Source organism: Henckelia pumila, chromosome 1 (genome assembly GCF_033568475.1).
Source record: "Henckelia pumila isolate YLH828 chromosome 1, ASM3356847v2, whole genome shotgun sequence".
NCBI lineage: Eukaryota > Viridiplantae > Streptophyta > Magnoliopsida > Lamiales > Gesneriaceae > Henckelia > Henckelia pumila.
In genome coordinates this window covers 43,499,850-43,526,042 of record NC_133120.1, presented here as the reverse complement: position 1 = coordinate 43,526,042, position 26,193 = coordinate 43,499,850, and the positions used below count along the sequence as shown (strand labels likewise).

General features: G+C 40.9%; 2 protein-coding genes across 5 annotated transcripts in view; one reads left to right on the top strand and one right to left on the bottom strand.

Moving 5' to 3' along the window:
- The window catches only part of LOC140875265 (uncharacterized), a 50,962-nt gene extending 30,329 nt beyond the window's left edge, over positions 1–20,633 (bottom strand). For 2 of the 3 annotated variants that reach the window (XR_012148381.1, XM_073278919.1), the window contains exons 1-2: positions 20,079–20,633; positions 19,311–19,345 (exon numbers count right to left, since the gene is read on the bottom strand). Coding sequence is in view for 2 of the 3 variants with exons in the window: in XM_073278919.1 (XP_073135020.1) it covers positions 19,311–19,345; positions 20,079–20,145 (102 nt within the window). In the remaining variant the exon portion in view is untranslated. The remainder of the gene's footprint in view (positions 1–19,310; positions 19,346–20,078) is intronic. The other variant, XM_073278918.1, reaches the window with a different exon arrangement.
- A 681-nt stretch (positions 20,634–21,314) lies between these two features.
- On the top strand, positions 21,315–24,497 carry LOC140879994 (peroxiredoxin-2F, mitochondrial). Of its 2 annotated transcripts, XM_073284024.1 has the most exons (5): positions 21,318–21,606; positions 21,720–21,749; positions 23,225–23,383; positions 23,922–24,016; positions 24,119–24,495. In XM_073284024.1, exons 1-5 carry the CDS (start codon positions 21,403–21,405, stop codon positions 24,222–24,224), a joined length of 594 nt encoding a protein of 197 aa, XP_073140125.1. In that variant the 5' UTR covers positions 21,318–21,402; the 3' UTR covers positions 24,225–24,495. The 2 variants fall into 2 exon arrangements, with proteins under 2 accessions (XP_073140133.1, XP_073140125.1); XM_073284032.1 differs by lacking the exon at positions 21,720–21,749 and having other exon boundaries at positions 21,315–21,606; positions 24,119–24,497.
- The last annotated feature ends 1,696 nt before the right edge of the window (positions 24,498–26,193 follow it).

Below are 26,193 nucleotides of genomic sequence, written 5' to 3'. Positions count from 1 at the left end.
CAGGGTCTGAACCCTGACATTCATCGTATGGTTGCTGTGGGTGGCGATGGGACTTACGAGGATTTGGTGGACCGTTGTCGCCAGGCCGAGGACAGTATTCGGAGAAACAGGGGACTTTATTCTTCTTCCAGGCCAGCGAGCTCTAGTCCTTTGGGTCCGAAAGGACAGTCCTTCAAGAAGCCAGGAGGTACTTCTTCATCTTCCTCTGGGTCTGGTGGAGTACATAACTTTGGTGGCCAAAGGCCGAACCGTTGTCGTCAGTGCCGACGCAGGCATCCGCCAGGGCAGTGTGGTCGATCGACCACTGCATGTTTCCAGTGTGGCCAGGAGGGTCACATGAAGAGAGATTGTCCTATGCTGATTGGGGCAGCAAGTGGTTCTGGAGGTTCTCAGGCATCTGTTCAGCCACCTCAGTACCAGCAGCCACCTTTCCAGCAGCAGTATTCGCAGCAGCGCCAGCATCCGCAGCAGTCTCAGAGACAGCCTACTCAGACTCCTTCTTGGGGTCATTCTTCGTTGAGGCCACGTGCCCAGGGTCAGGTCTTTGCGCTTAACCAGGAGCAGGCAGAGGCTGACAGCGATTGGATGATTGCAGGTATCTGTAGTTTATGTGGTTTTCCTGCATATGTTTTAATTGATACCGGTGCATCGCATTCTTTTGTCTCAGCACGTTTTGCTAAGAAGTATAAGTTGCCATATATTCCTCTAGACGTGTTATTAGTGGTTTCTACTCCTATGGGTAGCGAGGTTTTAGCCAAGCGTCTAGTTGTGGGTTGTGTTTTGGATTTCGAGGGACATCAGCTTAGCGCGAACCTAATGATTCTAGAGATGGAGGATTTCGATTGCATCATTGGGATAGATCTATTGACTACCTACCGAGCCATAGTGGATTGCTATCAGAGGTTTGTTCAGTTTCGTCCAGAGGATGACGAGTCATGGTATTTCTATGGTGAGGGAGCGCGACCCCCGATGCCAGTGGTTTCAGTTCTGAAGGCCCGGCGTGCGTTAGAGTCTGGCGGGAAAGGCTACCTTATCTACGCCATTGACGCATCCTTAGGAGAGCCAGATATCTAAGAGATACCAGTGGTTCGTGACTTTCCAGATGTGTTTCCGGAGGAGATTCCAGGTTTGCCACCAGTAAGGAAGATTGAGTTTAGCATTGAGTTAGTGCCAGGAACTGCACCGATTTCCAGAACTCCTTACCGATTGGCACCGGCAGAAATGAAAGAGCTGCAGAAGCAATTGCAAGATCTTCTTGATAAGGGTTATATTCGACCTAGTGTTTCGCCATGGGGAGCCCCAGTACTGTTTGTCAAGAAGAAGGATGGTTCGATGCGGTTGTGTATTGACTACCGTCAGTTGAATCGGGTGACAGTGAAGAATAAGTATCCTCTTCCGCGGATAGATGATCTTTTTGATCAGTTGCAGGGTACTTCTGTCTATTCGAAGATTGATCTTCGGTCTGGGTATCATCAGTTACGAGTTAGACAAGAGGACGTTCCTAAGACAGCATTTCGTACGCGGTATGGACACTATGAGTTTCTAGTGATGCCGTTTGGTTTGACGAATGCTCCAGCTGTTTTTATGGATCTGATGAACCGAGTTTTCCGCGAATTTCTGGATAAGTTCGTGGTGGTGTTCATCGATGACATTTTGGTGTATTCTCGCAGCATGGATGAGCATGCCTACCATCTCTATACTGTATTGCAGGTCTTGAGGGAGAGACAGCTGTACGCGAAGCTGAGTAAGTGTGACTTCTGGATTGACCGAGTTGTGTTCCTTGGTCATGTCATTTCTCAGGAGGGCGTATCTGTGGATCCTAGTAAGACAGAGGCTATTTTGAATTGGTCGCGTCCGACTACAGCTTCTGAGATTCGTAGTGTAGTGACCCTTACCCGGATCACCTACTAAACAGAACTTATGCATGCAAATAACTTAATGAAACAGATATCAGAATAAAACTGCGGAAACCATTAACATTATACAATCCCAAGTAAAGGAATCTGTAATTTATCCAATAATATACAACCAAATCGAATAACTGTATAAACCCAAAACAACAGTAATAAAACCTAAGCGAAGCTCCAGCCGGCCAACCGCTGACTAGCCCCTCCTGGATCCACCCTCCTCGTCCAATCGCAAACCTGCCCCATGGAATAGGGTGTCCAGAAAATACAGAGTACGAGACGTGAGCATAAAACGCTCAGTGCGAGAGTATGAGTATACATGCATGCAAAGTGAACTCCCTATAGACTCGAGGTCAAGGATCAGATAACAGAGACAGACCGGGCCCTGGTATGTAGCACGCTGTGCCGTCGCTTCAGGAGGTGGCTCCCATACCGAGATAACCGTGGATACGCCGGACCCAAATCGATGGAAATCCATCCACTAACAGGATAGGGTACAACCCTACTAACAGACATCTCGAAAGAGATACAGCAAGATTCAAATGAATGCAGCATAATATCATGGCATATAAATCATGCAGTCACATAATACATGCATACTCAGTCAGGATATCTCGAACAGTACTTTCGTACCTCAATACAGTGCAAGCTCTACCAACTCTAGGTCCACGCCTATAGTCTGCTCTACACTGCCAAATGATACTACTATCATTAAAGTGCTCTAAAAGCCTTAACTAAGCTATTGCATACTCCTAAATATTTATAGGAAGCAAAAGCTATACCTTCGTCCGTCGTTAGCCCTTTGATGTCGATGCCTCCAGAACTTGGGAACAACTCCGCTACGACTACCGAACGCCTCGCCGACCTCCGGACCAAGCCTAAGAAGACTAGAACAGCTCCAAAAGGACTAGAAGGGAAAGGAGAACTCGGAATTGGCAATTGAAAGTGAAGGCTCGGCCTTCTATTTATAGACAACGATCGGAACTTCCGATCCTTGATCGGAACGTCCGAACCTCGATCGGAACGTCCGATCCTGCCATCGGAACTTCCGAAGATCCTGATCTGGCACGTGTCAAAATATCACTTGTTGACTCCGGATAGGGGTGATCGGAGCTTCCGGTCCTGATCGGAGCTTCCGATCCAACCACACGTCATGCCTGACGTAATAACATCGGTGCCTCCGATCGCTCATCGGAGCCTCCGATCCTGTTCGGAGCTTCCGATCGTGCCTTCGGAGCTTCCGATCCGTCCGATACCCAATTCAATTAATTAGCATTAATCCTTTAATTACTCAATTAGGGTACGGGCTACTACATTCTCCCCCACTTAAGATATTTCGTCCTCGAAATCAGATCTTAAGTACCGAATGCAAATACAGAAATCAGAAACATTCTTTATTCAAATCAAACGTTTACAGAGTTTGAAACTGAATACAACTCAAAGAATGAAATCAAAATAACTCAGGATGGTCTTTACGCATTCTGTCCTCAAGCTCCCAAGTAGCCTCCTCAGTGCCTCGGCGCTGCCACTGAACTAAAACCAAAGGAATGACTTTGTTCCGTAAAACCTTATCCTTATAATCCAGGATATGAAGAGGTTTCTCAACATAAGTCAAATCCTTGTCTACCTGAACCTCAGACCGCTGCAGAATATGAGATTCATCCGCCACATACCATCGCAACAGAGATACGTGGAAAACGTCGTGAATACTGGATAGGTGCGGTGGCAAAGCTAGTCGATAAGCCAAATCGCCAATGCTCTCCAAGATCTCAAACGGACCGATAAATCTGGGAGACAGCTTGCCCTTAAGGCCAAATCTGAGAATCTTGCGGAAAGGTGACACTCTCAGAAACACTTTCTCCCCGACCTCGAACTGCAAGGGCCTACGCTTGATATTAGCATAGCTGGCCTGACGATCCTGTGCAGTCTTAATCCGTTTCTTGATTTGATCAAAAATATCTATCGCTTGCTGGATAAACTCTGGTCCCTCAGCCTGTCTCTCCCCCACTTCTTTCCAGAAGAGTGGAGTACGACAACATCGCCCATACAACGCCTCAAAAGGTGCCATCCCAATACTAGTGTGATAGCTGTTGTTGTAAGCGAACTCGATCAACGGCAAATGATCCTGCCAGGCTGAACCAAAATCCAAGACGCACGCTCTAAGCATATCCTCTAACGTACGGATAGTGCGCTCTGACTGATCATCAGTCTCCGGATGATAGGCTGTACTCAAACTGAGAGTAGTACCCATCGCACGCTGAACACTCCCCCAGAATCTAGAAGTAAACCTGGGGTCCCGATCGTTGACAATGCTCACAGGCACTCCATGAAGTCGGACGATCTCCTGAATGTACATCCGTGCCATGCGATCCACAGAGTACTCTCGGCTATAGGCAATGAAATGCGCTGACTTGGTGAGTCGGTCCACCACAACCCAGATAGCATCACAGTTCCTCGGGGATACCGGCAAATGGGTCACAAAGTCCATTGTGATAAACTCCCATTTCCATTCAGGAATAGGCAGACTGTGAAGCAATCCTCCAGGTCGTCGGTGCTCTGCCTTGACCTGCTGACAAACCAAACATCTCGAAACAAACTGATAAACACTGCGTTTCATTCCCTTCCACCAGAAACGAGTACGGAGATCCTTGTACATCTTGTTGCTCCCAGGATGAATACTCAACTTAGTGCGATGCGCCTGAGACAAAATCTCTTCTCGCAACTCTTCATCCTGCGGGATCACAAGCCTACCAGACAAACACAGAAAGCCATCTGACTGATAATGAAATCCAGACGAGCTACCCTCGTTAGCTAGACGAGCTAAACGCTGGGTCTTCGAATCAGACATCTGAGCATCTCGGATCCGCGAATACAAGGCTGGCTCAGATAATATCGCAAACATCTGGATACTCTGCATACCTTTCTTATGCTTGAAGGTATAACCTGAAGTACAACAGTCACTGATCGCACTAGATATCGAACAAGTCTGAAGTGCGGATAGTCGCACCTTGCGACTCAAAGCATCAGCGGTGAGATTAGCAGCTCTCGGATGGCAATTAATCTCGCAATCATAATCCTTAAGCAAGTTCATCCAACGTCTCTGCCTCATGTTCAACTCCGCCTGAGTGAACAAATACTTGAGACTCTTATGGTCGGTGAAGATCTCAAATTTCTCGCCATACAGATAATGACGCCAGATCTTCAAAGCGAACACAATGGCTGCCAATTCCAAATCATGGACTGGGTAGTTGTCCTCGTGAAGCTTCAGCTGTCTAGAAGCGTATGCGATCACATGCCCATTCTGAGTCAGGACACAGCCTAACCCCTGAAGAGAAGCATCCGTGTAAACTACATACCCTCCAGATCCTAACGGTAATGCCAACACCGGCGCAGAAGTCAACCGCCGTCGAAGCTCACGGAAATTCTCCTCGCACTCGGAGGACCACTCGAAATCCACACCCTTGCGGGTAAGCTGCGTCAACGGTCGAGCTAACTGAGAGAAGTTCATAATGAAGCGACGATAATACCCTGCTAGACCCAGAAAACTACGGATCTCAGCAACTGTCGTCGGACGCGACCAATTAAGTACTGCTTCAATCTTGCTTGGATCAACAGAAATCCACTCCCTGGATAAGATATGGCCAAGAAAGACCACTCTATCCATCCAGAACTCACACTTGCTCAGCTTGGCGTACAACTGCTCATCTCGAAGAGTCTGTAGTACCAACCGCAAGTGAAAAACATGTTCTTCCGTATTACGCGAATACACCAAGATGTCGTCAATGAAGACCACGACAAACTTGTCCAAATATTCCCTGAAGACACGGTTCATCAAATCCATGAATATAGCCGGCGCATTAGTCAAACCAAATGGCATCACTAGGAACTCGTAATGCCCATAGCGAGTACGGAATGCAGTCTTGGCTACGTCCTGATCACGGACTCTCAACTGATGATACCCAGATCTCAAGTCAATCTTGGAGTAAACTGACGTTCCCTGCAGCTGGTCAAACAAGTCATCAATACGAGGCAACGGATACTTGTTCTTCACAGTGACTCGGTTCAGCTGCCGATAGTCAATGCACAGCCGCATCGACCCATCCTTCTTCTTTACGAAGAGAACAGGAGATCCCCAAGGAGACACACTAGGACGAATGTACCCCTTGTCCAAAAGATCCTGTAGCTGATTCTTTAACTCACGCATCTCTGACGGAGCCAGGCGATACGGTGCTCTAGAAATAGGCGAAGTACCCGGCATCAACTCTATGCCAAACTCGACTTCCCTAGCAGGAGGAAAACCCAGAATCTCATCAGGAAACACATCTGGAAATTCATCCACAACAGGAATGCTCTCTATCCCAATACTCTCAGCGGACAAATCAACTGCATAGATAAGGTAACCTTCCCCGCCAGACTCTAGAGCTCGACAGGCTCTCAAAGCTGATACCAAAGGCATAGGGGGTCGCGCTCCCTCACCATAGAAAAACCAGCTCTCACTCCCCTCCGGATGAAAGCGTACTAATATCTGATAGCAGTCCACTGAAGCTCGGTAGGTAGTTAACATATCTATTTCCAGAATGCAATCAAAGTCGTCCATCGCCAGGACCATGAGATTCGCTAACAGAATGTTCCCTTCGAACTCTAAAGGCAACCCATCACTAGACGCTTAGCCAAAGCAGATTGGCCCGTCGGAGTAGAAACAGACATCACTACGTCTAGTGCAATGCATGGTAACTTATGCCTCTTAACAAAACGTGCAGAAATGAAGGAATGAGATGCACCAGTGTCAATAAGTACAAGAGCAGGTATACCATAAAGCAGAAATGTACCTGCGATGACTTTCTCATTCTCCACTACAGCCTGATCATGTCTAAGGGCAAACACCTGGCCAGAAGCTCGTGGCCTCAAATGGGAACTCCCAGCAGACTGTCCCTGCGACCTCTGCTGTACGGTGGCCTGAGAACCCAATCCTGAACCAGAACCAGAACCGCCTCCCCCAGACAGTGGACAATCTCTCCGGATATGACCAGTCTCTCCACAACGAAAACAAGCTCCAGAAGCTCTACGGCACTTGTCGGATGGATGGTTCTTCCCACAGTGATCACACTTGTCCTTCTTACCGAAACGGACAACACCTCCAGAACCAGAGGAAGAAGAAGATCCAGACTTCTTGAAAGTTTGGGCACGGGGACCCAAAGAACTAACAGGCCTCGACTGAGGGAAAGACCTGTTCCGCCGAATGCTGTCCTCCGCCTGGTGACAACGGCTCACCAAACCCTCGTAGGACATGTCGTCTCCAACCGCCACACGGTCATGGATCTCAGGGTTAAGGCCCTGAAGGAACAGATTATACTTCATCTCTGAGCTATCAGCAATCTCGGGGCAATAGGATAGCAGATCAAAGAACCTCTGCTGATACTCATCGATAGACATGGCTCCCTGTCGCAGACTCAGTAGCTCGCCTGCCTTCGACTGACGAAGTGCCGGAGGAAAATACCACTTTTGGAAAGCTGTGCGAAACTCGGCCCAGGTGGCCACTCATCTCGCCGTAACAAAAGGTGCAGAAGTAAACCTCCACCACCTGCGCGCACGCCCATCCAGAAGATATCCAAGGGTCTCCACCTTCTTCTCATCGGTGCATTGGAAAGTCTGAAAAGTCGTCTCCATGCGGTCTAACCAGTTCTCCGCATCCTCCGGAGACTCACCTCCAACTAAGGGCTTAGGACCCATAGCTAAGAATCGACGCACAGTGAAACGCTCGTCGTCATGGTGACGATGACGCTGTTCTCGACGAGGCTCCCGGTCGGCATCACCCCAACGCCCACCAACACTGCCATGAGAACTCTGGTCGTCACGATTTGACATCTACAAAAATACCTCAAGATGAGACTAAATCCCAAGAAATCTTTTGCATGCTTTGATACCATAAATGTAGTGACCCTTACCCGGATCACCTACTAAACAGAACTTATGCATGCAAATAACTTAATGAAATAGATATCAGAATAAAACTGCGGAAACCATTAACATTATACAATCCCAAGTAAAGGAATCTGTAATTTATCCAATAATATACAACCAAATCGAATAACTGTATAAACCCAAAACAACAGTAATAAAACCTAAGCGAAGCTCCAGCCGGCCAACCGCTGACTAGCCCCTCCTGGATCCACCCTCCTCGTCCAATCGCAAACCTGCCCCATGAAATAGGGTGTCCAAAAAATACAGAGTACGAGACGTGAGCATAAAACGCTCAGTGCGAGAGTATGAGTATACATGCATGCAAAGTGAACTCCCTATAGACTCGAGGTCAAGGATCAGATAACAGAGACAGATCGGGCCCTGGTATGTAGGACGCTGTGCCGTCACTTCAGGAGGTGGCTCCCATACCGAGATAACCGTGGATACGCCGGACCCAAATCGATGGAAATCCATCCACTAACAGGATAGGGTACAACCCTACTAACAGACATCTCGAAAGAGATACAGCAAGATGCAAATGAATGCAGCATAATATCATGGCATATAAATCATGCAGTCACATAATACATGCATACTCAGTCAGGATATCTCGAACAGTACTTTCGTACCTCAATACAGTGCAAGCTCTACCAACTCTAGGTCCACGCCTATAGTCTGCTCTACACTGCCAAATGATACTACTATCATTAAAGTGCTCTAAAAGCCTTAACTAAGCTATTGCATACTCCTAAATATTTATAGGAAGCAAAAGCTATACCTTCGTCCGTCGTTAGCCCTTTGATGTCGATGCCTCCAGAACTTGGGAACAACTCCGCTACGACTACCGAACGCCTCGCCGACCTCCGGACCAAGCCTAAGAAGACTAGAACAGCTCCAAAAGGACTAGAAGGGAAAGGAGAACTCGGAATTGACAATTGAAAGTGAAGGCTCGGCCTTCTATTTATAGACAACGATCGGAACTTCCGATCCTTGATCGGAACGTCCGAACCTCGATCGGAACGTCCGATCCTGCCATCGGAGCTTCCGAAGATCCTGATCTACCACGTGTCAAAATATCACTTGTTGACTCCGGATAGGGGTGATCGGAGCTTCCGATCCAACCACACGTCATGCCTGACGTAATAACATCGGTGCCTCCGATCGCTCATCGGAGCCTTCGATCCTGTTCGGAGCTTCCGATCGTGCCTTCGGAGCTTCCGATCCGTCCGATACCCAATTCAATTAATTCGCATTAATCCTTTAATTACTCAATTAGGGTACGGGCTACTACACGTAGTTTCCTTGGTTTAGCAGGATACTATCGTCGTTTTGTGGAGAATTTCTCTCAGATAGCCAAGCCATTGACTCAGTTGACAAGGAAAGACGTTTCTTTCGTTTGGTCTGATGCTTGTGAAGATAGTTTTTGTGAGTTGAGACGTCGTCTGACGACAGCTCCAGTTCTTGCCTTACCGTCTGGATCAGGTGGGTTTGTAGTCTTCACTGATGCTTCTCTCCAGGGTTTGGGGTGTGTGTTGACTCAGAATGGCCACGTGATTGCCTATGCCTCCAGACAGTTGAAGACTCACGAAGAGAACTATCCCGTACATGATTTAGAGCTTGCAGCCATTGTCTTTGCTCTTAAGATATGGCGTCATTATTTGTACGGAGAACGATTTGAGATCTTCACCGATCATAAGAGTTTGAAGAATCTGTTCACTCAGGCTGAGTTGAACATGCGGCAGCGTCGTTGGATAGATCTGTTGAAGGATTACGACTGTGAGATCAAGTACCATCGAGGTTCTTCAAATCCTGTTGCTGACGCGCTTAGTCGCAAAGTTTATGTGAGTTCCCTTCGTACCAGTTCGATTTCGAAGGCAGTGGAGGAGTGTTGTTCTTTGGGATTTACATTCCGTCATAAGAAAGAACAACAAGGGATTCGTGTCTCTTCTGTGCTTGCAGAGCCAGCGCTATACAGACGAATCCGGGAAGCTCAAAATTCCGATCTGAAGACTCAGAAGTTGGCCCGGCTGGCAGAAGGTGATAATACTTCTGGTTTTCATCTGCAAGGAGACGGTCTGTTGTGTCTTTCTGGTCGAGTTGTGGTACCCGAGGATTCTACTTTGAGGGATGAGATCTTATCGCAAGCTCATCGCAGTCGATTTTCTGTACATCCAGGCAGCATGAAGATGTATAAGGATCTTCGCACTCGATTTTGGTGGAAGGGGATGAAGCGCAGCGTTTATCAGTTCGTATCCCGGTGCCTTGTGTGCCAACAAGTCAAGGCAGAGTTTAGACGACCCGAAGGGTTACTTCACAGCTTAGAGGTTCCTGAATGGAAGTGGGAGCATGTGACAATGGACTTTGTCACCCACTTGCCTATGTCTTCCAGGAATTGTGATGCTATTTGGGTTGTCGTGGATCGGTTGTCGAAGTCAGCGCATTTCCTTCCCTATAACCGCGATTACACCTTTGATAGGATGGCACAATTGTATGTGCGGGAGATTGTGCGATTGCATGGGATTCCGTTGAGCATTGTCAGCGATAGAGATCCGAGATTCACCTCGAGATTTTGGGGTAGTTTCCAGCGAGCCCTTGGTACTACTTTGAGCTTGAGTACGGCTTATCATCCAGAGACGGACGGACAGTCGGAGCGTACTATTCGCACTCTAGAGGATATGCTTCGCGCTGCGGTGATGGATTTTGGTCCAGCGTGGCATGACCATTTACCCTTGGTGGAGTTCGCCTACAATAATAGTTACCATCGCAGCATTGGCATGACACCATTTGAGGCTTTTTATGGACGACGTTGTCGTACACCTTTGTTTTGGGACGAGGTTGGTGAGCGTCAGGTTGAGGGTCCTCAGATGATTCAGCAGATGATTGATGCAATAGAGTTGATCCGACGCAGGATTAAGGCAGCCCAGGATCGACAGGCTAGCTACGCAAACACTCACCGCAGACCACTTCATTTTGAGGTAGGAGAGTATGTTTTCTTGCGTGTGTCACCTTTTCGGAAGGTGATGAGGCTTGGTCGCAAGGGTAAGCTGACACCTAGATTTATTGGTCCTTTCGAGATTCTCGAGAAGGTTGAGGATGTTGCTTATCGTCTGGCCTTGCCACCCGATCTTTCGGAGATCCACGATGTGTTTCATGTATCCTTGTTAAGACAGTATGTGGCAGACGAGTCGCATATTTTGCATCCGACCGAGGTTAAAGTGGATCGAGATCTATCGTATGTAGAGAAACCCCTACGGATTCTTGACAGGAAGGACAAGGTACTTCGTAATAAGCGTATACCGTTGGTAATGGTACAGTGGCAACGCAGAGGTACAGAGGAAGCTACTTGGGAGTTGGAGAGCCGGATGTTAGCCGAGCACCCCGAGTTATTTTGAGATTTTGTACTTCTTTGTATCAAGTTTATACTTGTTCAGTTGTAATAAAGAACATTGGTTAGCTATTTATGTTTTCCTCTAAGACTTAAATTTCGAGGACGAAATTTCTTAAGTGGGGGAGAATGTAATAACCCGCATTTCTGATTAGTGATTCAATGAGTAATTAATCACGTGATTATGTTTAGATTAAGTAAAACATGATTAAGTAAGTTCCTGTTGGGATAACGGACTTCAGAAATGGATTCAGAGCACTCGAACTAGTTGAATTGGTTCAGCAGGACCGGACGGTCCGATGAGGAGTTCGGACGATCCGAAGTGGATCGGAAGCTCCGTGCCAAGATCGGAAGCTCCGATCTGACTCGGTGAACACGTCATCGCTTACGTCAGCAAGGTGACGTCATGACTGACGTAATATTGAGCGATCGGACGCTTCGAAGGTGCGATCGGAGGTTCTGATCGTGATCGGACGTTCCGAACGGGGATCGAAGGTTCCGATCGCCGTCTATAAATAAGGGGTCCGAGCCCTCATTCTGTGCATCGATTTTCCCTTCTTTCCTCTGGTTTTCGAACCTTCTTACTTAGATCTATGGAGTTCTAGGCATCCTATTGGGAATCCGGAAGTTGCCTAGCGATCCCGGCGTCGTAGCGGAGGTGTGCCTAAGTTTTGGGGCGATTCTACACCAGTGGGCTGACGACGGACGAAGGTATAATTTGGCTTCCTAAAAATATTTAGGAGTATGCAATAGCTTAGTTAAGGCTTTTAGAGTTTAATTGTTGATGCATGGATATTTGCATTGTAGTAGCTAGTAGACTGGACTAGTAGGCTTGGAGTCTAGACCAGCAGAGCTAGGTTTGACCAGCAGTATTAGAGGTACGTAAGTACTGACCGAGATAGCCGGCATGATATATTTTCTTATATGTTGCATGAGTATGTGCTATATGTTTTATCATATTTTAGCATGTTTTACCGCCTTAGCACATACATGATTTTACGTGTGACTGCATCCGGAGAGATGTGAGTCATCGACAGTCTCCATAGGGAACAATGATCTTATTTTGGACTCGAGTCAGGTATGACAGTTTCCATATGAGACTTGTATCCTATTTTGGATTCGGGTCAGGATGGGGTTGGCTCAGCCCTGATATGGAATATACGAGTACCCCGCGGAGTAGCTCTCTAGCCGATACTGTATATTCCCGGCGTCATGATCAAGTGTTTTCACTTAAGTTTTAAATCATCTGTGTGCGCATATTTGTATTTATATCATTGATTCGTATTGAGCGTTCTAGCTCACGCCCCTGTGTTTGGGTATTGTCTACCTTGTGGCGGGGCAGGTTTGAGGCTGGACGGTTCAGGCGGCTCTCAGCAGGATTGAGCTTTGGGGAGTGCGAGGTTGTAGAGGGTAGGGATTTAATTTACCCTGAACCTTCGATTTGGTTGTATAACAGTATTTATACACTTGTGATAGCGTCGGTTGTATTCTGCCGATTGGATTTGTTGTATTTTAATTATCCGCACTTTACGCTTAAAGCTTTTATTGCGTGCGCTTTTCTATAACTCTGATTAGATAGTGGATCCGGGTTGGGTCACTACATGAAGTTTATGATCTGTTTGAAAATTCTGAAAATTTAGATGTTGTCCAAGGTGTTACAACACATGTGACAACACCTCCTACAGAATCTCCAGAAACAAAAAAATTGAACAATCCACTGCTGAAAATGAGGATGAAGACAGTGAGGTCATTGTAGATGTGCATGGAGATATGCAAACCCGAAGGACAGAAAATGTAGATTATCGAAAGATGGCTGGACTAATTTGCATGTGCTCCACGTTTTCACAGGTAAGATTTTTGTTCTTTGTGTCAAAAAAGTGAACCCAAAAATTTTGGCACTATATGGATTACAGCAAGCACCACGTGCATGGTATGGAAGATTAACCAAATACTTGCTCAATCTTAGATTCAAAAGAGGTGAGTTTGATAAGACATTGTTTGTGCAAAAGTTTCAAGGTAATATTCTTATTTGTCAAGTTTATATGGATTACATAATCTTTTGTGCTTCTTGTGAAAAACTTGTTGATGAATCTGTGAAGTACATGTCGTCTACTTTTGAGATAAGTATGGTTGGTGAATTGAATAATTTCTTGGGATTTCAAGTGAAACAAATGCATGGTGAAATCTTTGTGTGTCAAATCCAGTATGCTAGAAATCTTGTGAAAAAGTATTTGTATAAAAATTGTAAACACATGTGTACACCAATGAGGTCAAGTGAAAAACTGTCGAGGGAAGATGTTGTCGAAGGTGTTGACAACACCCTCTACAGAAGCATAATTGGAAGTATCTTGTTTTTTTGTGCTACTGGGCTAGATATCATGCTTAGTTGAATGTGTACTGTGATAATTCAAGCGTTATTGATATATGCAAAAATCCAGTACAACACTCTCGAACCAAACACATAGACATTTGACATCACTTCATTAGAGATTTGATCGAGAAAGGCATGATTTGTATTGAGTTTATTAGAACGGATAACCAATTAGCTGATATTTTCACCAAAGCATTGGATTTCGAGAGATTTTTCAGTCTAAGGAAGTCTCTCAGTTTGTGTGCATTATAGACAGAATTGAGATGTTGTCTGGAGTGTTGCCAACACCCTGTGACAACACCTTTTCATGCATGTGCATCTTTAGGATCATTAGGCATGTTGCATTCATGCATACACTCTGTTTTGTGAAGTGTTTGATACTTTGTAATCATTGACCAGTTTTCACTCAGGATTCTTTCAAATTGTTTTACAGTTTAATGAGATTTAATTGAAGAAGAGTTTTGACTAAATCACGAAGTAGTGGAGGGATGTTCGTGTATTTTATGATCCTGTCCCAAGTGAAAAGTGATTTCGCAAATTCAGAAACTCAAAATAACAAAATGGTTAAAAGAGATAATCTCAATCATAAAATTTGATTGAAAATCAGAAGCAAATGGAAAAAGCTACCTAAAGGGGTCCGTTGAAGATCGTTCCTTTAGTGTGCAGGCTACCACTTCTGTAATAATGAATTTAATGGCTATCTGGAAATAAAATTTTTTGGGAATTCTAAAGTGTTGCTGAAAGATGTTGCCAACATCGTAGATAACACCTCACTTGTCAACATATTATTTTGCATGTGATTGCATTTTATTGCATTGTTACACTCTGTTTTAGACATAATTAAGACATGCATATTTTATGGTGAATATATCTTGCTGAAAAGTTTGAAGTTCGAAAATAAGCGAAATGTAGTGATTTGCCCTATCCACTAATATTTCGAATTGTTTAGTGATTGAAAATGTTTTTAGTGGAATTTATTTCGATGTGGAGTTTCTTTATGGAAATTTTGTGAAAATCAATTGGCTTGATTTATTGCCTTAATTCGGAAATTTGTGGTCATTATGATTTTAAAATCCATTTTACCGTTGGCAACTGTTACTGTTAGGGAACATTAATTGCGACCAAATGATTAAGAGGTGAAGGGTTTTTTGTTTAGATTTGATCTTATCATCAGAATGTTTTATGGTCTTGTTATTTTTTGCTCACCCTCACCACATTATCACTTCTACAGAATTTTGTCGGTCCTTGCATTATTGTCAAATTCTTCTCTTCTTATTCTAACTGTTCAAAATTTTATGGCAGAGAAGAATTTTCATTCACTGATATTCAAACAGAGATGGGCTACAAAGAAGATGTTGAGCCAGATGTTGACAACACCTCTGACAACACCTTAGAGGATGATTTTTTAAAAATTGAGATATTTGATGGTCATTGTTACTACTGCTGATCCATCTTTGATGGTCATTTTTATTGCTGCTGATCCATCCCTTGCATTCTCTGATGAAGACTCTGAGGAATCTGCCTCAAAAGAAAATGTTGCATCAAATGCTGTTGACATTCCTGCTGACATCTTAGATGAGAAGTATTTGAATATTGTAGAATTTTTCAGAATTCAGAATTTGCTGGCTACTGTCACTGTTATTACACCTTTATGTTGGAATCCAAGGTTGCTGTTTCTGCAGAAGATGTTTTCTGAAGGTGTTGCTGACACCCTGGACAACACCTTGGATGAAGACTATCGAGTAAGCCAATCCTATTCCTCTATATATTTTTTTTACTGAGAATGCTACAAACGATTGGCAACACTATGCCAATTGAGACTTCTTTGAGGACCACATCATTGATTTGGAAGCATATGGCGCTCAAAATTTGGTAAGAATTTTCCAACTCAGGAATATGCTCTCTACTGTTACATATGCTACTCCTTACTGTAGACCTATGGTCTTGGAATTCTACTGAAATTTGAATAAAGCTGTGCCGAACCCTCTTTCGCAAAATTTGGGAAAATTCATGTGAGGGTTCATATTTTTCGAGTTTAGTTCTACTGTGATTAATGGATTTTTTAACCCACCCGAGGTGAAAGAAGATGTGCAGCCTGCTCTGATAAGATAGCTTATGTTATTTACAAGACTGCAATCAAGACTTGGAATCCTTCCACAAATTCCATCTTTGTCACCAAACAACAAGTTGGTGTGTTGTTTACTATAGGAACTGGAGCAGCTTTGAACTTTGGAAAGCTTGTGTTTTACTACAGTTATGCAATATGCAAACTGTGGGTTGGTATCTTACATGCTCATGTTTCTTTATTTGATATTTGTTGTGCTAGTATCTCAATATTTTTAAAAACATGATGATGAGCCTTTATCTGCTGTTGTTGAGGTCCTGAAGCTTGCACCTGCATTACTTAAAGGTAACATGAAATTGGACCTACCTTGGTCAGAAACAGGTGCTGTTGCAGATGCTGTGGCAGATGTTGCCAACACCTCCCCTGCCACTGCCATATTTGTCCCTCCTACTTCAACAGCTGGATTATGTCTTTATTTAATCCCAGATGCTGCATGTTGAACAGAAGATTTTACAAGCCAAAGCAGACATTGCTTACTATAAAGCTCTTCTGTCTCAATATCAAATTTTTTTCCTGGTTAGGTATCTCTTCTGGACAAAAAGGGGGAGAAGATGTTGAAGATGGCGGCTCTGGATCTGATGGAGAAGAAGCTAGTTCTGGCAAAGCAAATGATGGGCTGTCACAGAGCAATAAGTTTTAGTTTTTTGTGGTTTAAGTTTATTTTGTGGTTTATTTTGCTCTGCTCTGATATGTCTTATGTTTTTGCTCTGATCTGGTTTTAATCAATGTTAGCTTGTTTGATTATAACTCTCTGATTGGTTAAAAGTTTTTTTTCTCTGCTCTGACTTAAGTGTTGTGAGGAGATGTTGGGAACATCCTCGACAACATCCGTGCTTAGACTAAGGGGAGAATTTATTTTTGAATTCAGGGAGAGAATTGATATTCAGGAGAGTTGTGATGTGTGCTGAATTGATTAAATGTGTTTTGTGATTCATTTCTGAACATGTATTAAGTATTTTCTGATCTCTCCAAGTGTTGTGTGCAGATGTTGCCAACATTCTTGACAACACTCAGAATTGAAAGATCAAATTCAGGGGGAGAACTGATTTGATAAGTTTGAACTCAGGGGGAGTTCTGAGAATTAATATCCAGGGGGAGTTGCTGAATTGGTTTTAGGTGTTTTGTCCGGAAAGGCAAAAATGGGGAGATTGAAAGGAATAATTATTCCTTGATATATTTCCATGTTTTGAAAGATTATAATATTATGTTTTGCCTTTCTAGGATTGATAGTTAATATTGTGTTTTCTATCTATATGTTTGATATATTTTAAACTAGGAAATGTTTTGATTTGAATTGAGATAATATAATATTCCTAGATTTAAAATATGGTTTCTTGGACTTGAAGTTTAGATCTTTTTAAATATCTTATTGTTTGAAATATTTTAAATTAGGAATTGTTTTGAATTGATATAATATAATTTTCCTATATTTAAGATAAGATTGATTTGTTTAATTATGATAGGAATTATCTTATATTAAATAACTAGATTTAGTCGTTTGATATTTTTGGTAGGAGATATATTTGGACTTATCATAATATATATCTATCTCCTAACTTATCTTTATTTCCTTATCATTGTAGATTCAAGTTTGAATTAAGGAAACAAGATCAAGACTCTTTTTGGAGATAAAATTTGTACACGCTTAAATAGAAGAAGAGGACGTAGAGATCGATGGCTTGGAGAAAAACGAGAGAGCGCAGAAAAGAGAGATCAAGCCGTAGATGAGGATTTGAGCGTACAAAATAAAAGACACGACCAAGTGAGATTTTCTAGAGAGCTTCTTAGCGTACATCACGAGAATTCAGAATACATATTTGAAGCTCGTTTCTACAACCATTGGTCGTGGTCTACTTGATTGCCGTTGAAGATTTGAGAGCATTGAAGATTCAAGAGTGTTGCTCTCGTGTGTTCGGCATCAAGGATTCATCTTCGTGTTTCTGTTTATTTATTCTATTTCGTATATAATTTTAGGAGATGCTTTTATTTGTTTATTTTCTCACTCGTTCTTGAGAAAATTGTGTTTTGAAATAATTCACTAGTTTTAGGATTTTGTAAACTCTTTGATTTGTTTTCTAGTGAAAGTTTTGCCCTGAGGCGCTGCAAGAGTATTTTATACTTTTGTTTAAATATTTGAGTCTGATTTATTTGGTTGTTTATTTATTTTATTCATGCTTTCAAAAATTCTGATGCATGTTAATCAAGGTGTAACGACCCACTGTATCAAGACGGGTCTTTTCAGCGTGCTTTTGTCCTCACTCACACGCACTCTGAGAAACTTCCCAGGGGGTCACCCATTCTATAATTTCTCCAAGTCAAGCACGCTTAACTTTGGAGTTCTTATGTGATGAGCTTCCGAAAAGAAGATGCACCTTCTTAATATGAGTAGCACATATGAAATCTTTTTAAGCTCTCCTCAACTATGCAGTCCCATACCTACACAGTCTCAGAATCCCTCTCATTTCGGCAGAATCGGTTCATTCATGTCTCCCTCCGCCTAGAAGTCTTTCAGGAGCCGCTCATTGTCCGTGCAACCTCTTGGCACCGGCGATCACTCCCCGCCTCCTCGGCCTCGGGCGTCACATGCCCACCAGCTTCCGCTTGGTTCGTCCCCGAATCATACCGTACTAAGAGAGGTCGGCTCTGATACCATTTGTAACGCCCCACTGTATCAAGACGGGTCTTTTCAACATGCTTTTGTCCTCACTCACACGCACCCTGAGAAACTTCCCAAAGGGTCACCCATCCTATAATTTCTCCAAGTCAAGCACGCTTAACTTTGAATATCTTATGTGAAGAGCTTCCGAAAAGAAGATGCACCTTCTTAATATGAGTAGCACATATGAAATCTTTTTAAGCTCTCCTCAACTATGCAGTCCCATTCCTACACAGTCTCAGAATCCCTCTCATTTCGGCAGAATCGGTTCATTCATATCTCCCTCCGCCTAGAAGCCTTTCAGGAGCTGCTCATTGTCCGTGCAACCTCTTGGCACCGGCGATCACTCCCCGCCTCCTCGGCCCCGGGCGTCACACAAGGTGTTATTGAAGATGTTGTCAACACCTTGTGACAACATCTGAATCTGTTTGTATGTGCAACTTTTTATTACTTTAGTAATTGTGCATATTTACTCTTGAGTATTTTTATTGTTGATTTGCTGTTACTATTCACGTTTTAATATTTTCGCTGCATGTTGTGTAGGATGTTGTCAACACCTAGTGACAACATCTGATTCTGATAATTTTTATGAGCCATGATATCCCTTACACAAAATAATTGAATATCCTGAAAAATCGAGGTAAATTGTTTCATTCCAACGAAATATGCATACATATCATATTTAAATTTATAAGTATTCAGAACCCAATCATCAAGCTAATCGTCAAACATATATTAGTGTAGGCTGGTACTTTAATCATCATGCTAATCTTTGGATAAATTTTATCTAAGATAACGAATGTTGCTTCATTCCAATAAATAAATGTGATATGAAAGAAAACAGAGCAATAAAATATAAACTAAAAATTTCAAAACACCAAACACACAAAACTAAAAAAAATCACCTGCGTGAAAGAAAGATGTTTGGAAATCTCCATCTCTGTTTTTTCAACAAATATGTGGTAAGATAGTTAGAAATAATAACATCAACTAAAATGAAAGAAGAAATAAATGAATATTAGTAATATTCACATATCAAAATAAATATAATACAATCTGCATAAAGTTCTAAAATTCAATTCACAAACAAAAATAAATCCTAATTGAGTCACAAATATAATACCATGAAAATAATGGATTCATTATAATGGATTCATAATATGCTAGCCTATTATAGTTCACCATAATATGGATTCATAATATGCTAGCTTTAGTCATAATTCTAGCTATGAAGATTGTTTTTCTTTTTGAAAGATTTCGTCAAACAATTAATGATCGAGTTTTTACTGACAACAAATGTGTATAAAATAAACTGTAGCAATAATCTCTTGCAGATGAAAAATAAGAGACACTAATTGAACACAATACTTTAAAAAATATCATTATCTTCATTCATTAAAAAATTAAACCACCTATTATAGTTAACCATAGCAATGTAAAAGAGATTGAATGCTGACAATGTATAAAATTATCAGTGGAAAACTATACATCGAGATAGCATGTACTCAAACATTTGGTTAGCATGTTCATTGGAAAAGTGAATGAGAGAGTATTCATTTTTTATCAGCAAACGCAAGGGGAGAAGAGAAGACAGCACAATCATCGTCCAATCCTGTCTAATATCTCGACATTGCTGGACTTAAAAAAAAAGTGAAAAACAGAATCAGGCTTACTGAAGAGGAAAACCGGATCGGAGATTGGTTTCGGCTTAGAAAATGGAGCTCCAAGGCTCTTGCTCATTCTGCAGAAAATAAATACAGAGCCGATTATCCGATAGGATGAATTTCCAGGACTTGCAAACCGCTCTCAGCCTTGCCGACTGTCTAGGACCAAGAATTCTGAGAATTTGCAATTATATATCGATCGGAATCCGGTCGAATTCACCTGTAGATGAATCATGTATGTACATCATCTTCAGGAACCTGTCATCTTCCGAGATCGGACTCGGATGCTGATTTGAACTCGAACCAAAAACCAATCGGTGTACGACGAATTGTGGAAGTTGCGAGATTTGTGAGGGAGAAATCCAAACCCTCTGCTCTGGTCAGTCTCCTATTATGCATAACCTGCAAGTGAATAAAATCTGTGCACAAAGTTTAGAATTTGAGTGTGAGAAAGTCAACATAGAGAAGGAGAAGGCTTTATTTGTATTTATGAGGGAGGAATTCAGGGACGGTTTGTGGAAGTTGGGAAATTTGTTAGGAAGAAAAAATTGATCGATGACGTTTGGAGAAGAGAACATTGGGAACGGTTTTTTATCCAAGTTGTGTGAGAAGTGGAGACGGTTTTTTTTAACACGTATTGGAAAATGAAAAATGGGAAAAGTCATACCAACGGACCAAAAAATTAATATGTGGCCCTCAACTTTAATTAAATAGTAAGAGATTAGTAATTAAAGTATATTTAATATCACAATATATTATTTTTATTAAAAAAATTTATAAAACATTTAAACATAAAATCAAAATAAATAATAATCATCTAAAAATTAACAAATATTATACTAAATTCACTAAATATTATTTTATAAAATATATAATCTATATAAAAACAAAATTATTAATCTAGTTAATTTTTGTTTTCAATGGGGCCGTGGTTGATATATATGAGTTCGAAAACCTAATCGTATAAACTTCGATTTTAACTTTTATATCCAAATAAAAATTCTATTTTTGGTTCATTCGATTTTCATATGTTCCGTTTGAATTTCTGGTTTTTTTCGATTTAATCTAAAGCTCGAAACTCCCTAATTTATCTAATCAAACAATTTAATTTATAAGCATATCAGACTAAATAATGTTTGCAAACCTCTAAAAATAAATGATTATAAATATCTTCTTAAAAAAACTTGTGAAAAAAATTTCATAATCGCAAACACTATATTGATAATATGAACAAATGTTGATGAAAAATATAAACTAGATGAACTACTACATTACACGACCAGCAAAATAGGAAGAAAGGAGTAAAGAAAAATCGAAGGAGAAAAGTAAAGCTATGGCTTCCTCTGCATTTTTTAAGCGAATGAGGGTGATGAACACAATTGTCAGTGAGTTCCAAGCATCACGGAGCTACGCGTCTGCCGCGGTGGGGACGGATTTGATATCGGCGGCGCCGGATGTCTCCCTCCAGAAAGCTCGCACCTGGGATGAAGGGGTTTCCTCCAAGTTTGCCACCACCCCTCTTAAGGACATTTTCAAGGTTCATTTGCTGATGGGATTTCAGTTTTCTCGATTATTTTTGTGGGTCTTACTGTTTTGGTTGTTTTATCCACTGATATTGTGTTTTGTTTTTCCCTTAATCTTGTTTTTCAGGATAAAAAAGTTGTTATCTTTGGCCTCCCTGTGAGTCATGCTATTCGTTTGGTGTATTTTATTTTTCATCCTTTCATCCCAATGTTATGTTTTGGTAGCTCGAAGTTGTGTGTCATTGCTGGGAATTTGCATTTGTTTATGTATACTTCATTCTTGAGCCTGGAGCAATTATATTACATTAGTGAGTGATGTACTGATGTGGTACAGTTTGGGGGCTTAATTGTGTTTCTGGAGAGATATCAGTGAAATGGGACATTGCTTATAGAAGTTCTGAGAAAACTATGAGGAGAATCAAATAGGAATGCACAGAGAATTGTATTACCCTGTTGTTTATGTATGTTCAGGTGCGGCTGTTGCCTTGCATCTTCTCTTACAATTACGGATCGTTAACCTGCTCAGTTTCATCTTATCATTGATTATAATTTATTCATTCACTGATAATCGAGTGGACTCATGTTATATATATTCTAAATGGAAGATATTATGGATTAGTTTGTATAACATTTTTTTCACAATTGATCACATCTTTTTTTGCAGTTAGGCTGAAGAAGTTTTGATTAGTTCTCTTGTATTTGGAAAGGAAAATTAGATGTGGTCGATACCAAATCATATCTATCACTGAGAATTTCCAACTTTTTTGTGTGTGTTAGATCACTGGATGATTAGAGTAAAGGAAATGCCATGTTCGACCTTTTCATTTAAAATTGATACATGTTGTGGCTCTTTAGCATCTATCAGCTTGCCATATTTTTTAGCAGCACCTAAGCGTATGTTATCTATAGAACTTGTTTTTGGATTTTTCTTTTTCTTTCTTGAAACTCATACTCCGACATATGAATTAAGAAGTATGATGTATCATGTATGCTTAATTTTGGTTTCTGCAAGCTACATTTTCTGTGTCGATGTTATATAATGTAAGAATATGCTGGATTATTTTATTTTTTAAATATTTTGTGGGGTATTTTAAATTTTGAACATATACTTTATCAAGTGTGCAATATAACAGTAAAGTTATTTTGGGAAGTGATGGAAACCTGTATTCTAAACATTTATAGGACTGTAAATTGTCATTCGGGGAATGAAATTGAAATAAGGCGAAAAGGATTTGATTTGATTTCATTTCGTTGGACGCCATACGTCACGCTAGGTATTCTCATACGTAGTTGCTTAGCACGATTCTACCTCCAGTTAAAGAAAACGGTAAATGACGAATTAATGCTTTAAAACTTTCATTCGAAATCATTGATTAAATGTGAGGTTCTTGTTTGGTTAGTCCACTTACCAAAGTCAATTACAAATTACTAGCTAAGAAAGTCTTATTTATGTTCTAACCTCTAACCGAGTGAATCTAGGATAAGGTGTGAAAATGGCCATAGACTTTAGGCAGTATCTTTAGCAAGATAGTTAGCAATTGGAATAACTTCTAGCCTGTTCTAATTACATAATCTTTTTATTTTTTCAATTTACTATTACATGGTGTATGGAGTTCATTTTACAATCCACAGGGAGCATACACTGGAGTTTGCTCCATGCAGCACGTCCCTAGCTACAAGAACATCATCGATAAATTCAGAGCAAAAGGAATTGATTCGGTGATATGTGTAGCTGTCAATGATCCTTATACAATTAATGGCTGGGCAGAGAAACTTCAGGCCAAAGAAGCTGTAAGTTAATAATTTTTTATTTATTTTCGAACTCCGATGGAGAAATAAATTGCTTGCTTATTTGTATGGTACTATGAAGTATGTATTTTCTTTCCTACTATTTTAATTCTTTGCGGTGTAATATTGTATTTCACATCAAAGGCATGCAGAATCATATTTCCTCGAGGTTTGGAACCACCTTGCAGGTGCCAAAAATGAAGCATAGGGAATAAATTGTGGCATTGTATAAAGTATTCGCGATGTTTTACATATTGTCGTAGAAAACTATAACCTGAAAAATTCTTCTTACACACTCAAAAAACATTGTAGAGAGTGTTCGGAAAACCTCTATACAGCGACTGATTTTGAGTTAACATGTGTGACTATGCTCACACTGTCAACATAAGAATGAAATATTCAAACTAATCCTTTGAGTGATAAAAAATCCACTTCTTATTCTATATTTGTTTGCTTGGTCCACATCTTGATTTGTAAACCTTCAGTTGTGCTATGAGAATAATTATGCGCGTTGATTGAACCTTCTCTTTTCATGTTTTAGATTGAGTTTTATGGAGATTTCGACGGTAGCTTCCACAAGAAACTGGACTTGATGGTAGATTTATCATCCGCGTTACTTGGACCTCGTTCTCATAGGTACATTGTCTTAAACCCGGGCTTTCACGAATGATGTATACGGTTCCCTGGTATATGACTCGAGATAGAAACTGATATATTCATCATGTTATTGTTACAAAGGTGGTCTGCTTATGTTGTTGATGGCAAGATTAAAGCTCTTAATGTGGAAAAGGCTCCGTCCGAAGTCAAGGTTTCTGGTGGGGAAGTTATTCTGGGGCAAATCTAGATTTCATTTATCGACAGAGTCAATCTTTGTGTTCTTTAAAGGTTTTGGAACATATTACAGAAAATCAACTTATCGTGTGTTGGGACTTTGGTTAGCGGCTTTTCGAGCCATATCCAGTCGAGACTCAACCGGATATGTGCATTGTACATGCCAAATAAGGGAAAGGTGTTGACGGCAGATGAAACTAACATTTATTCGCATATTTTGTTTTGAATTTGTTTGGAACACAACCCTCTCCTTTCTTACAACCATTTTAGATATTTCTCATGCTAATGATATTAACTGTTACTATTTGACTAAATATAATGGATAATATGCACTATAAAAATATGGATTTTTGTCCTTGTTTTTTTTAAAACTGTGTGGTCCACCCAAACCACAGTATTTAATATATAGTTATATATCATATTAATTACATATTAGAGCTCACGAGTGGCCCGCGAAATCTCAATCAAAATAATTTTAAATTTTTATTCGATAATTTCAAATATAAATCAAATATTTTTTCTGAGTCTGCTAGAAAATTTTGGGTCAATTTGTTCACACCCGTTAACCATTGGATAGAACGAAATGAAACCCATTAGAATTGGATAGCCCAGTATTTTATTTTATTTTTGGTACATCAAAAGTGGGTGGAAATTACTTCAGATTTTTCAAAGTTTTATTTTTTTATTTTTTTGAAGCGTTCAGTACATATTTCCAGCTTGTTTTCTTGTAGTTTCCTTATATGTCCAGCACTGTATTTTCGTGTTTTTATGGTAGATATTTTGTCCATATTTTATTTAATTATTATTTAGATTTTTTTAATAAGGAAATCTACAAAAACCCATAATGGGCTTAAACCCACAAAACTCTCTGAATATTTATAAATAGCTCAAGTCACTTCATTCTACAAATACACACTTTTTTAGAATTATAACGCTCTGCTTTCGATTATTATTTTTTGAGTAATCACTTACTTGAGCGTAGTGTCTTTGCCGAGAACCCTCCTGACGCCTCTGACTTTGATTTGTGATGTAGGAACAACCCACCAAAGATCATGATCAGATCATACAAGGGACTGTTGATACTAAGGATTTTGCGGAAGTAATCTTTCTGGTACGAACGTTTTTGGCTACATCAATAGTGAATTTCTATTATTATTATGGAGTATTTTTCAGTCAATTTCTTATGCTCTTCATCGTTAAACCGGAGAAACTGAGGCCGAAGGTGGAACCGAAGCTCGTAATCGCTTTATGTCGAATTCAGATTTTTCCTTTATTTTTTTCTTCAAATTTTGACATAATTTGTGTCTGACACGCCCACATGCAAAAATCTGAGCCAAATATATATTTATATATATATACACGCGTGCGGACATAGATTTCAAGTTAATTTAAAGGATTTCTTATAATTTTTTTTTAAATATCGGGGATGTATGTGGGAGTTAACAAGATCTAAAATTTAAGAAGTAACTATTTTTTAGGCATATGATGTTGCTTGGCCATGAGACCTTGTGACGATGGATGATGAGAGTCCACGGGGCATAGACGAGTTGGTAAGGTCTGAGGTGACGTGGGAAAAGATTCCCCAACGTTGCGGGTTTGATCCTCGTGTGGAGCATACTTCTTGTTGAAATATTGTGGGGTATGCTCTGGTGGTTGGCTGTTGGAACATGCGTTCTCTGATCACACGGATGTGATACCCGGAGCAGCGGAAGTTTAAAAAATTTTATTTTTCGATATGGAACGATTCCATATCGTGGGTATCAAATCCTAACGATTAAAATTGTTGCAAGTAAAATAATAAACACAGTTATATATTTTACCTATTCAAGCAAAGGCTTGATTATGGACTCCAACAGAATTTAATCTGCTTTTCTTGTAAATCCCGGGAACCGATGACTATCACGATCAACCTCCGGAATTAAGTCCACGAATAGAAAACTAAAACCCTCTGATTGATTGCACTAAAAATCAATCAGATGTTT